The following is a 12,360-nucleotide window of genomic DNA, read 5'->3' as shown; positions in this document are numbered from 1 at the left end:
TCTTTTTCTCCCCCCCACCACAGAGCGATGCACATTCTGAAGGGGTTGTGCTTAAACAAAGAGGAACTGCAAGCAAGTTTCCCTTTGTCCACGATTAGGTGGCAAAACGTAATCAACAATTGAGAAAAAAAACAACAGAAAGCTACTGCGTACTTCTTGTGCTTTTGCTCAAATGTTTATCAACACTGTGAAAAATCCTGCTGTATGTCCTCTTTTAAACTATCGCAATTAAAAAAAACAACACCTGGCACCTTCTGTCTTGCAATATATTTTCGTGGCCTTGTAAGGCCAGTCAGAGGTTCATGAAAAAAGCCAATAACAAAATGGGCACTGGACTGGCAATCCATCAACCAAGTAGGGCCTCAGTCATTTCTGGAAGGCCCTGAATCCCAGAATGGAACTTCTGCATTTTAAACAGTTCCATACCAAAACAAATAAATACAACATGTTCTTAAGAGTTCCATCTGATAGCTGAGTACGTCTCTTCGTATTTTCAGGCAGCCCCCATCTCTTTCCTCTTTTGTAATTTGGATTCCTGCTTATCATCCCCTCTTTTTTTCCCCCTCGTTTCAAAGATTTAAAGGCTTGTGCTGTTTAAATTATAAACAGTGTGTAGTTCTTTTTTCATTAAGGGTCTTGTCCTTCCCCTATGGGAAGGATGGATTTGGAAATCCCATCTGTTTCTGATTGGCCTGAAGAACTGCCAGCTTTTGCACTGGCCCCACTTCCTGTGCCTTCAACTGTAGTGAGATTATCACAGCTGATTTCTGAACATCCAGTGGTTGTTACAAGCACAGAAGCAGTCCTTAATTCCCCCACTGCCCAGCAACCTCTCCAAGCCGCAGACTCAGTGGATGTAAGCTGTGAACTCTACTAAGAGGGTAAAAGAATCAGCAGGCATGAAAAGACCCAAAATGATCACATGTAAGATTGAGTGTCCAGCTATTCCACCACATCGCCATACAGGTTCTTTTTCACACCAGTCTCAGTCTTCACTTTGGGATCCAAACTGGGCACTTGCTCTGCAGAGGGGAAAAGAAGGAATGAAAGTCATGCAGGTCACACAGATTTAGGGACACAAACGCATACACAATTTTGCAATCTGAATTCAGTCATTGAGGGAGACTTGCGTAAATGAAAGACCGCATTGGCTGTTTGGACCAACAAAGATGCAGTTGTGGGCAACGCAAGGAGGGCATGAAGCCAGGAGGCCTCGCCGTTACTGATTTCCCAACTTCTCATACACCGAGGTAGATCGCCTCTGAAGAACAAGGTCCCATCTAGCATATCCGATCAGTACGTATGTGCGTCTGACTCAGTGAAATCTCAGCGTGCGTAAATTTTTTTAAAAAGGTTTCTACCCCTCAGGCTTTTCTAGAAACAAGCTTGAAAATGTGAATGGCTCTTTGCCCTACTTCACGACTAGAGGGGGCAGATTAAACTATGCAGAGTATTTCTAAACTTATTCTGTTCAGTCTCTATCTCCCTTTTGCCTTCTTGCCCCACCCCCTAAAGTCCCAGCTATTTTGATCCTCTTGGTTATCCTTTTTCTGTACTTTCCCCCAGCCCTGCAATCTCCCTTTTCGCATGGCCATCTATTCACCTTTGGCTGCATCTTGGAGGGGCGGCTCGCTCTCCAGGAAGATCCACAAATCAGAACACCTCTGTGTCTCCCTCCGAGTCACTGCATAGCTGGCAGCCGAGCCCACAACTACAAATGCCCAGAGAAAGAGAGACTGGCAAACCAGAAAAGGTCCGAAAGAGAGCTTGGAAGCTCTTAAACACATATAATGAGCTCAACCACTAAATCAACTAAACTGCATTGCCTTAAAATATTTTTAGCAGCTATGCAGGATAACACAGGCTTGTAGGTAAAATCCTAGCAATGCTGAATTTCTTTGGATACCAACCCAAGGAGATTAAGACATGCCACTGGAGTGGGTAAGACAGCTTCCGGTTGAGTTTTTGAAGTGCAAAGGCCATTCCAGTGCCTGTTCAAAAGAGACACAGAGATCTGAATTAGTGCCGTTAGCACCACAGCTAACGTTGCCTTCATCAAACGCACGACACTGGGCTAGGGAGGCATTTGGCCTGTTCCAGCATGGCTTTTCTAACATTCTTAATGCCTCCCCAAATATAAACAATTCCCTGCACACAGAAAGCTGGTGCATCACTATTTCCCTAGCATGCTCGTTTTCTGTGTGCAGGGATTTAGGGAGGGGGGCATGGAAGAGCAGCACATTCCCGATACCAAAAGGATCAGGACTTTTGGACTGGGGAGTATAATTTCTAGACAGAAAGAGCTGTGATTTCTGACACATACACACACAACCAGCCTCCATTTTATACATTGAGCAGGGAGCTCACCTGTGATAAAGGTCGCCATTCCCTTCATGAACGCAAATGATTGGCAGGCGGTGTATTCTTGCAGCCCCTGGAAAACAGAGGAGAAATATAATGGGAAAATAACCGGATCAAAACCACAAAAAGGGGGTCTGTTCATATCCTTCCTGCCCCTTTGGAGAGACTGTCTCTGAACTGAGAGGTGCCATTTGGCCATCCTGGCTCCCAGTGGTGGACAGACCTCTCTCCACCTCCACAAACTCTCCTGCTTCTTTTCAATGCAATACAGGTGAAGACCTTGGAATCCACTGATTTGGGATCCACTGATTTGACTCACCACTGATACCAAATAGTGAAACCTTTTTTTTAAAGGGGAGTCCTGATGCTACGAAGTTTGGGAACCCCTGTTCTAAAACACGACTAAGAAGCAGAGATGTGTGGTGGGGGGGGCAGGTCTAGAGCTTCCCCCCTAGGATCCTTTGGAAAGCACTGCCGCCTGTGAGGTGTGCAAGCACTCCCAGCCCCATGTGCTCTGCCTGCACACTTCCCATGCGGTACAGCTTTTGGAAGGACCAGTGGAGAGGCTCTGCCTCACCTGCCTCCCCACCCACTGCATGTCCCTGCTTAGAAGAAGAAGCCCTCAGTGCCCACCAGCCAAGCAAATGCCCAGGCAGGGCTGGGGGAGATTCTGGAGAGCTGCTGCCGCCAACCCTGTCCTGGGCAGATCCAGAGCCTGATCCGAGGCAGGGCTACTCAGAATTCCAGTCAATGGGGCCTCCTCCCGGGAAAGTGGGGCCGGGGTGGCACCAGTGCTGGGAGGCGGGGCAGGAAGGCGCTCCCCGGGCTTTGGAGGGGCGCAGCGGCCCCTCTCCGCTGGGAAGCGCCCTTGGAGGGGGGGGCGCTGGCAGCCCACCGGGTGCTTGCTGGCCACGGCCTCGTCCACGCGCGCCAGCCCCACGTTCACCATGGCCAGGCTGCGGCTGCGCCACGGGCGGCTCCGGGGCGCACGGCCGGGCGGTGCCGCCGCGGGCTTCCCCTTCCTGGCTCTCCGCCCCGCGCGGCAGCTCCATCTGCAGGCCCGGCGGAGGGGCTGCTGTCCGAGGCCGGCGGCCGGGGGGCAGCGGCTGGCTGTGCGCCCCCGGGACGCCCTGCGCTGGCATGGCTCCCCCGGGACCCCTCCGGGCCGTCCAGCACGACGGACAGCGCTTCCTCTGCTTCTGCAGCCCCGGGGGAGACCCTCTCCGGCTCCAGTGAGTGCGCCTGGGGCCCCGATCCCGCGCTGGGGCGCAGGGCTGGGCTGGCACTTGCAGAGTGCCCTGGCTCTCTCCTGCTCTGCCCCTGGCATCAGTGGGGCTAGGGCCCCCGGGAGGGCTTTTATCGGGGGTTGCCAAGTTTCCTGGGGGGAGAGTGGCGACGGCAGCGGTTCTCAAACCCACCAGTGGGTGGTGACCCAGTTCTTGGTGGTGGGCGTAACTGTCAGGTTAGAGGGGAGCCCTGCTGCCCCTCACCACCCAGCCACTTGAGCCCAGGCTTGAGGGGCTGATAAAGGGAAACTCTGAGGGTGGGGGGTCCTGATGCTCAAAAGTTTGGGAACCTCTGGGGTAGGGGGGAGGCTGGCGACAGCTGGAATAGTTTAAACCAGGGGTGTCAGACACGAGGCCCACGAGCTTAATGCAGCCCCTGGAAGCCATTTAACCGGCCCCCATTATAACTGGGTTCTCCCAGCACAATAATTGGACTCTCATATTATATTGAAAGTACTGTACATAACATAAGAACAGCCCCGCTGGATCAGGCCATAGGCCCATCTAGTCCAGCTTCCTGTATCTCACAGCGGCCCACCAAATGCCCCAGAGTATGAGCAAAGTATGAGCAAAATTGACTCATTTTCTGTCATTTGCAGCTCATGCATTTCTGGGTGAGAACTAAGTGTTTCTGTCTGGCCCTCATCTGCTTAATGATGTCACTTCCTGCTTCAGCAGAGCTCACTTCAGGCCTCTTCGGGCGTGAAACAAGTTTGACACCTCTGGTTTAAAACATCCTTTGAAGTGTTTCTCTTTAAGCCACGGATTAAAGGATATTGTAGGGTGGAAAGCTTCTTTAGGGGTGACAAAGAATTTGCATCCTTCCAAGGGTTAGTTGGCCGCCAGCTTAACTGCCTGTTCCTGCCTGAGTTGTTAAAGGCAAACTGACATTCTTTGCCTATTCATCATTGCTATGTAGGTTTCTCTTCAAAGTTTTAATTCTAGTGTATCTAAACCAGGTATTACGTATGCTGAGAATAGTCTGGAATAATCTTGGAAGTTTCTGGGCCCCCTCCTTTGGGGCCTGGGTACAAATCACCCCTTTTACTCCCAACAGGATATGTGATGAATCCTGTGTTGGGAGGGCAGTCTTGGAGGCCTCCTCATAAGAACATAAGAACATAAGAACAGCCCCACTGGATCAGGCCATAGGCCCATCTAGTCCAGCTTCCTGTATCTCACAGCGGCCCACCAAATGCCCCAGGGAGCACACCAGATAACAAGAGACCTCGTCCTGGTGCTCTCCCCTACATCTGGCATTCTGACTTAACCCATTCCTAAAATCAGGAGGTTGCGCATACACATCATGGCTTGTACCCCATAATGGATTTTTCCTCCAGAAACTTGTCCAATCCCCTTTTAAAGGCGTCTAGGCTAGACGCCAGCACCACATCCTGTGGCAAGGAGTTCCACAGACTGACCACGCGCTGAGTAAAGAAATATTTTCTTTTGTCTGTCCTAACCCGCCCAACACTCAATTTTAGTGGATGTCCCCTGGTTCTGGTATTATGTGAGAGTGTAAAGAGCATCTCCCTATCCACTCTGTCCATCCCCTGCATAATTTTGTATGTCTCAATCATGTCCCCCCTCAAGCGTCTCTTTTCTAGGCTGAAGAGGCCCAAACGCCGTAGCCTTTCCTCATAAGGAAGGTGCCCCAGCCCCGTAATCAGCTTAGTCGCTCTCTTTTGCACCTTTTCCATTTCCACTATGTCTTTTTTGAGATGCGGCGACCAGAACTGGACACAATACTCCAGGTGTGGCCTTACCATCGATTTGTACAACGGCATTATAATATTAGCCGTTTTGTTCTCAATACCCTTCCTAATGATCCCAAGCATAGAATTGGCCTTCTTCACTGCCGCCGCACATTGGGTCGACACTTTCATCGACCTCACCACCACCACCCCAAGATCTCTCTCCTGATCTGTCACAGACAGCTCAGAACCCATCAGCCTATATCTAAAGTTTTGATTTTTTGCCCCAATGTGCATGACTTTACACTTACTGACATTGAAGCGCATCTGCCATTTTGCTGCCCATTCCGCCAGTCTGGAGAGATCCTTCTGGAGCTCCTCACAATCACTTCTGGTCTTTACCACTCGGAAAAGTTTGGTGTCGTCTGCAAACTTAGCCACTTCACTGCTCAATCCTGTCTCCAGGTCATTTATGAAGAGGTTGAAAAGCACCGGTCCCAGGACAGATCCTTGGGGCACACCGCTTTTCACCTCTCTCCATTGTGAAAATTGCCCATTGACACCCACTCTCTGCTTCCTGGCCTCCAACCAGTTCTCAATCCACGAGAGGACCTGTCCTCTAATTCCCTGACTGTGGAGTTTTTTCAGTAGCCTTTGGTGAGGGACCGTGTCAAATGCCTTCTGAAAGTCCTTCTCAAGGTTAAGGAATGTTTGTTTCCTTGCAGTGGGGCTGCACCGGCACTGGAAAGTTGGATAGAACTGGGCCCTAAGTAGCCTATGTTAGGCAAGCCCCTTCCTCTGCGATTAATACTTCCCATTTGATGTCCTAAGAGGCCTGTGTAAAATCTTCATTTATGTACAAGACCTTGAACAATTTCAGCTCTCTGTGTCTTCTCTTCTTCCTCAGTGTCACAAACGCGTCTGAATTCTGGAGCTGCGATGTCGAGTCGGACAATCAGGATGGAGACGTAAGTGTGAGAAGCTCCTGGATTGGAGTGCCTGAGGATCTGCATTTGAAAACTAACCCCTTCCTCTACTGCCTTCTAGGATTGCAAGGTTGGAAGGGACATGCAAGGTCATCAAGTCCACCCCCTGCCAGCTATAACGTTCACAATAGACCCAGGTTTCTCAATCTGTGCTTCAAAATGCCCTGGGGAGGCAGGGAAATGACCCCAGGGAATCTCGAGGCATCCTGGGGAGTGACCAAAAGTGACCGCTCTCCCAATGCAGCTTGGCTCAGCGGAACCCAGCCCTGAACCAGATGGGGGGAAGTGGGAAAGGCAGGATTTTGAAGAGTACTTGGACCCCCCCCCCCCACAGGCTAGCTCAGAAATGCCAGGCAGCCTGATCCTATGGTTGGCAGCACCCAGGGCTCCATCAGTTCCAGCAGCACCAAAATGGCTACCATTGGATCCTATGGGTGTTGGGCTAGCATCGGGATACTCTTCAGGTAAGGGAGATATTTATTTAGGTCCTAGACTTGTTCATAAATGACCTGGGGATGGAGATAAGCAGCAAGGTGGCCTAGTTTGCTAAATTTTTCTGTATGGTGAAGTCCAGAAGAGATTGTGACAATTTCCAGAAGGTTCTAAACCTGCCTCCGGGGATCCTGCAAAGCAGCTTTCTCCTGTTTTGAGGTCCCAATATCTGGCTGTCTGAGATAGCCTGCCCCTGAACATGGAGGTTCAATTCTGAGCTATCATGACTTACAGCAGAAGAAGAGTCCTGCTGGTTCAGACGAAATGGTCCATTGAGATTGCATTTCTGTTTGTCCCAGTAGCCAGCTAAATGCTTTTGGGAAGCGCACAAGCCAGAAGGCTTTGCAAATTACACACCTCAGATGTTCATATTGTGCTTGCTAGCTGGAGAATGCAGGTCTTAGCTCTGCATAATCTTTCTCTCTCTCCTCCCAGGTGTCACGGGATGAACTGGGTTCTTCCACTGACTCCAGTTCTAAACTCAGGTGAGCATCTGTCACTATTGACATTCTTTTCCCTTCCTTATTGCAAGTATATTTGACTAAATGCAGTTTTAACCTGCCTCTTAATTCACTCCATCTTTCACCTGTCTTTGAGATGTTGGGATGAAAGTTAGGCTGCAATCCCAACCACACTTTCCTGAGAGTTAAGCCCCATTGAACAAAATAGGACTTACTTCTAAGTAGACCTGGTTAGGATTGTGCCCTTAGTGTACATGTTCGCAATGCAATTCTTCTTCCGAAGGTCAAATGTCATCTTGACCCCTGATACTGGAAGAAGGTATCATGCACCCTGCAATGCGATATCTGAAGTGAGCCTTCTGGAACCCTGTCACTTACTACAGTCAGCCCTCTGTATCCCCAGGGAATTCAGTTCCACCTCCTTGCAGATACCAAGATCTGTGGATACTGGGGCTTGCTTTTAAAAGTGTTTTTAAAAATCAAAATAAGTCAGAAAATAGCCTTTCCTACCATAGAGCTTCAAAACTGTGCAGAGCACTCAATGACGCTTTGGAAACAACTTCTGGTTGGCGTGACCCAGAATCACACAATGCTTCTAATTCCAAGCATTTTGGATAAGGACTACTCAATCTGTATTAACAGTAACAATTATTAATTGATCACTTTCCTTCTATCCTCTGCAGAGAAGCCTTGGCAGGCCAGGAGCCGACACTGACCGTGCGTGACAGCAAAGCCGTCCTACAGTTCCAAAATGGTGGGCAAGTCCCCCTCACCTTCGACCTCTTCCGACTCCCTCTCTCTGAAGCAAGGAAGCAACTCCAGGAGCTGATGTTTGGCTTGGTGGAGCAGGTGCAGACGTTGGAGAAACGCCTTCAAGGTACAGTCTATACAGTTGGCCTTTGGTATCTGCCGGAGATACGTTCCATGAATACAAAATTCTGCAGAGAGTGAAACCCTGGGGGGGGGGGGCGGTGCTCTGGCCCACTGGAAGTCCCTTTCAGAAGGCTCCAGGGCACCTTCTGAGGTGCAGGGAAGTCACGCGCAACCTCCCTGTACCTCAGAAGACCTTCCAGATATGACTGGCACTTCCTGTCGCATCTGGGGGGGGGGGTCTCTGAGGCCCTGAGGCCAATTCATGAATGCCTAGCCTGCAGATAAGGTGGGCCCACTGGACATGTTTCTGCATGCTGGCGGAAGGAGAGAATGTCAGTGATCTCCCACTTTGAATCTGCCTGCAACTTCTCCCTTGCGTAAGAGCCATTCATCTTTGCAGTTCTGGGCAGAATTTGAGTTTCCAACAAAGCAAGGGAGGAGAATCTGGAGTGCAGGCTTTTGTATGACAAAATACCAAATCCAGATTGGTTTTGGAGTATGGATGAACAGCAGCCGTAGGCAGAAATGAACTCACACATATCTTCCCTTCTCTGCAGAGACAGCTGTTCCCTCTCCGAACATCAGCCCCGAAAAGAACACATGGAGAAATCCAGGTCTTTTTGCTGCAGGTAAGAGGTGGTGCTTGACTAGGCTTGCGTGGCTTGAGATTCATTCCAGGGAGGGTCTATGCCAAACGCTAACCCCCTTACCTGGTGATCTCCCTTTCTCTGGATTGGAAGAGGCTGAAGTGTGGAGCGTGGTGGGCATCAAGTGCTTTTGCTTTAGCCCTCCACTCTCTGTTCCTCCACACTTCCTATTCTGCACAGCCCCTGCGGCCCCCTTTTCCTCCTTCAATCTGGGGAGTGGGAGGCTGAGTGCCTGTTCCTCTTCCAGCTTTGCTGCAGTTCCATTCATGGCTGCTAGAGGGCAGGCTTCTCTGTTTCCTGCTGGCGTTGCAGTTCTACTTGCAGCTAATCCAAGGCAGTCTTCTTTCTTTCCCGTTTTTCCCCATTCCTTGGCAAAGGAGCAGGCAAGCCAGAAGGCTGCCCTCTGCTGTGAGCGGAACTGCAGCAACACCAGCAAAGGAGCAGGCAAAAGAGAAGTCTGTCCTCTGCCCTGACTAGCCCCTATCAATCTGGTCCCTGAGGCAGCTACCTCATTTGGCCTCCTAGATGAGCCAGCCCTTGGCGTCAGCAAGCATGCAGTTCCAACCTCTGTCTTCTGCAAACTAAGTCTGCCTGTAGTCAGGATGGCTTTCGAGAAAGCCTCTTTGGTCAGTGTAGGAGGAACTTGAGAAATGGCATTCTCCCATTCACAGCGAAAGACAGAAGTGTTGCCCTCACTCTAGTTTGGCTTTGGGGTGTTACTTTGTCACCAAATCCTATTCACATGGTAGTGCTGTGATATCATTGCACTGGGTGCCTCCTTATTGGCTGGGAATGAGCCTTCTTTGAAAGCTCCACCCAGCTCTCTCTTTCTGCAGGAGGTCTGTGGGTGGGCACCAAAGGGACAAGGCAGGTCCTCCCTCCACCCTGTTTAGCGTGATGGATGTATAAGACTAAGCTGTAGGAACCCAGAAGGAGCTACAGCAACCATTTTTCATGCTGTTTCTTTTCTCGGCCTTTTCCCCGCTGGGCAGAGCTGAGCCCCCCGAAGAGCAGAGCTGGGCAGGCTGCAACCAAGAGACGGCTGCCTGGGGAGTCGCTTATTAACCCTGGATTCAAAAGGTAACTCAATCCAGATCAAGCTCCTGCTTCCCTTTGGCTGAGTGCCCTGCTCTAGTTATGGGTGCATTTGATTTTTGGACACTGAGAGGAAACAGATGCCAAGATTCTGTACCAAAACCAGCTGTGTGTTATGCACAGATATAAGTGCATTGATAAGTTTGGTTTTGCTCCTTGTCGTGAGCGATTGCGAGGCACTGGTGTCCAAGTCCCTGATGGCTGGAGAGCGTAGCCTTCATCCCCCGTTGGCACAGAAGACTTTTGCGCTAGACAAGGTCAAGCTTTTCATTGCAATTCATTTGTTTTAATGAAAGCGAAGGCTCTGAAGCAGTGAATTCTGCTTCTGGTCTGGACTTTTGTACTTCCAAACTCAAACCCTGATGTAGTCTTGGTAAAGGAGACTCTGGTCCATGAACCAACAGGATATGATCAGCTTTTTCCTCCACCTCAAGTTTAGAAATCTGTTTCATCTTCCACATATCCATCTGAAATGTATTATACAACCAACTTCCTTCTCCTTTTTTTACCAGTAAGAAGGCACCAACAGGGGTAGACTTTGACGATCTCTGAGTGTGTCGGCCACGGCAGACCTGGAGCCCCCTTCGTGGAAGTTTTAACAAGATGTCTGGCTGCATATGTATTTGCAAGCAGATGAGTTTCCCGTCTGTTTGTGCTCCGAACTGAAGGAGAAACGTCCAGCCCTCTGTTGATGAAATTGGGCCCAGGGGCCGTTTCACCTCGATGGCTTTTCTGGGGGTGACTGCTGGAGAGGCCTGCTGGACGTCCTGCCTGTAACTGGTCTCTTGGGCAGCTGGCTCTGGGAAGGAGCTTTTTAAATGTATTTAATGAAATATGTCTCAAATAAAGCTGGAATGCTCCTGAGCTTCCCGTCTGGGTTCTGCCTCCTTGAGAAGACTCCTACCTACCCTCCTGCAGCAGCTGGTCTGCAGCAGGGGAAGGGACAGCAGAACTGGGCTCTCCACCTGGTGGCAGGAGGTCTGGTACTGGGGCTATTGGTCTTTCTTTAAAGAATCACTTCCCACTTTCTCTTCTTCTCTGAATCAGAGTGTGGGCTTTCCCTTCCGGCTGAATTCAGGAAGGTGGTTTCACCACTGCTTTTGTTTTCTCAGCGGGCACCTTCCTGTAGAGCTTTTCTTGACCTGTAAGGGGTTCCTCCTTTTGTGGCTCAGTGGTACTGGTTGTCATCGGACAGGGAGCCACTGGCCCTCTGTCCCTTCCAAAGATGGGCATCGCATTGGGTCTTGCTGTGCAAAATCTGCACATGTTCTTGGGTGACACAAGGGATCTGCCTTGTGCAAGGCAGCTGCCCTCTCCCCATTCCTACTCCCCACCTTTGTGCTTCCTGCTGACTTCCGCTACATTAATCTTACACTGCTTTCTGCCTCAACATGCATTAGCAATGAGCACTTCCTGACTGTTTAATATTTCTGCACCTGTATTTAAAAATTAAACGCCAACAATGAGACTTTCAAACAGTGACCTCAAAACACTGGCGCTGCAGTTCTAGAGCTTGTTTTTGTGGGTTGCATAAAAGGTAACAAACCTCATTCTGAAGCCAGATTAACCACTGTTGTTATTTTCTGTGTCCCTTTGGCACTGGGGGTGGGGGGAGTGTGCCATCTGGCAGCATTTTTGGGTCAATTAGGATGGGATGACAGACAGAAATTCAGCTGGTGCAGTTTCTCCTGATATGGAGAAAACCTGTTGAATTTCATGAAGTGTTTTGGGTTGTAATGCAGCTTCTACAAGTTGTAAAGAGGAAAAAAAAACTTGATTCCTGGCCAGGGCCACTGTCTGTATGGAGTTTGCAGGTTCTCCCTATGTCTGCATGGGTTCCTTCGGCCTGGACAGCTCACATTTATTTCAGTGTCTAATAATAGAAGTGTTTGGGGTCTTTTTAGCAGTTTGGTGATGTTTTAGTGCCCAGAAATATGCTGTGGGAACGCAGTTCTGGTTTACATATATCAGGGGTGGCCGACATTTTAACTTTAGAGCTTGCGGACCTTTAAACAGTTGTGTAGAAGAGGGAATTTCATCAGCTGCAGCTTCTCATCTCACGAGTGTAGATCGGTTAGCCAATGGGAAAGTTGGTTTTGTTGTAAGTTGTTTTGCTTAAAGTTTCCAAGAACCTCTTGACCACTGAGTGAGGATTTGCTGTTTGGACACGGAGCAGTCTGCTGCCCTTTTACCCCCAAGCCTTGGCCCCCTCCACTCCTGTGTGAATCTTCCATCTTTGTGAATATGGATCTGGCCCTCAAGTGCAGAGGTGCCTTGGAGGAAGGTGATCCACTTCACCTGAATGCACAAGATTAGTGGCACGCCTTGTCAATGGTTCCTTTCAGCTCCTTTGTTTTCTGACTGTGAGAACCCGTTGGTCCTTTCTGCAGTCATCCGAAGAGTGAGCATTGACATGTGGGGCTGTCAGAAAGGATGGGGTCGGGGAGGGCAACCAGTGGTGAGCA

At 49.8% G+C, this 12,360-nt stretch overlaps 2 protein-coding genes across 2 annotated transcripts; one reads left to right on the top strand and one right to left on the bottom strand.

The window, feature by feature from the left end:
* Positions 1–252: 252 nt before the first annotated feature.
* Positions 253–3,375, bottom strand: TMEM141 (transmembrane protein 141). Its single transcript, XM_066610785.1, has 5 exons — positions 3,257–3,375; positions 2,368–2,434; positions 1,911–1,991; positions 1,604–1,711; positions 253–1,022 (listed from the first exon to the last, which is right to left on the bottom strand). The coding sequence occupies exons 1-5, from the start codon at positions 3,308–3,310 to the stop codon at positions 943–945; spliced, it is 390 nt and encodes a 129-aa protein (XP_066466882.1). The 5' UTR covers positions 3,311–3,375; the 3' UTR covers positions 253–942.
* Positions 3,376–3,412: 37 nt separating this feature from the next.
* On the top strand, positions 3,413–10,762 carry PAXX (PAXX non-homologous end joining factor). The gene is made up of 7 exons (XM_066610799.1): positions 3,413–3,593; positions 6,249–6,309; positions 7,255–7,304; positions 7,964–8,157; positions 8,711–8,782; positions 9,793–9,880; positions 10,408–10,762. The coding sequence occupies exons 1-7, from the start codon at positions 3,502–3,504 to the stop codon at positions 10,445–10,447; spliced, it is 597 nt and encodes a 198-aa protein (XP_066466896.1). The 5' UTR covers positions 3,413–3,501; the 3' UTR covers positions 10,448–10,762.
* The last annotated feature ends 1,598 nt before the right edge of the window (positions 10,763–12,360 follow it).

Source organism: Tiliqua scincoides, chromosome 16 (genome assembly GCF_035046505.1).
Source record: "Tiliqua scincoides isolate rTilSci1 chromosome 16, rTilSci1.hap2, whole genome shotgun sequence".
Lineage (NCBI taxonomy): Eukaryota > Metazoa > Chordata > Lepidosauria > Squamata > Scincidae > Tiliqua > Tiliqua scincoides.
This window is presented reverse-complemented; position numbering and strand designations above follow the sequence as displayed.

What these genes read in the sequence shown, in the direction of transcription:
- PAXX (XM_066610799.1), top strand. Translation starts at nt 3,502, where the DNA reads ATGGCTCCCCCGGGACCCCTCCGGGCCGTCCAGCACGACGGACAGCGC. An exon ending in GGAGACCCTCTCCGGCTCCA is followed by an intron (nt 3,594 to 6,248) that starts GTGAGTGCGCCT and finishes CTTCTTCCTCAG; the next exon opens with TGTCACAAACGCGTCTGAAT. An exon ending in ATTAACCCTGGATTCAAAAG is followed by an intron (nt 9,881 to 10,407) that starts GTAACTCAATCC and finishes TTTTTTTACCAG; the next exon opens with TAAGAAGGCACCAACAGGGG.
- TMEM141 (XM_066610785.1), bottom strand. Translation starts at nt 3,310, where the DNA reads ATGGTGAACGTGGGGCTGGCGCGCGTGGACGAGGCCGTGGCCAGCAAG. An exon ending in CCGTGGCCAGCAAGCACCCG is followed by an intron (nt 2,435 to 3,256) that starts GTGGGCTGCCAG and finishes TCTGTTTTCCAG; the next exon opens with GGGCTGCAAGAATACACCGC. An exon ending in AATGGCGACCTTTATCACAG is followed by an intron (nt 1,992 to 2,367) that starts GTGAGCTCCCTG and finishes TCTTTTGAACAG; the next exon opens with GCACTGGAATGGCCTTTGCA.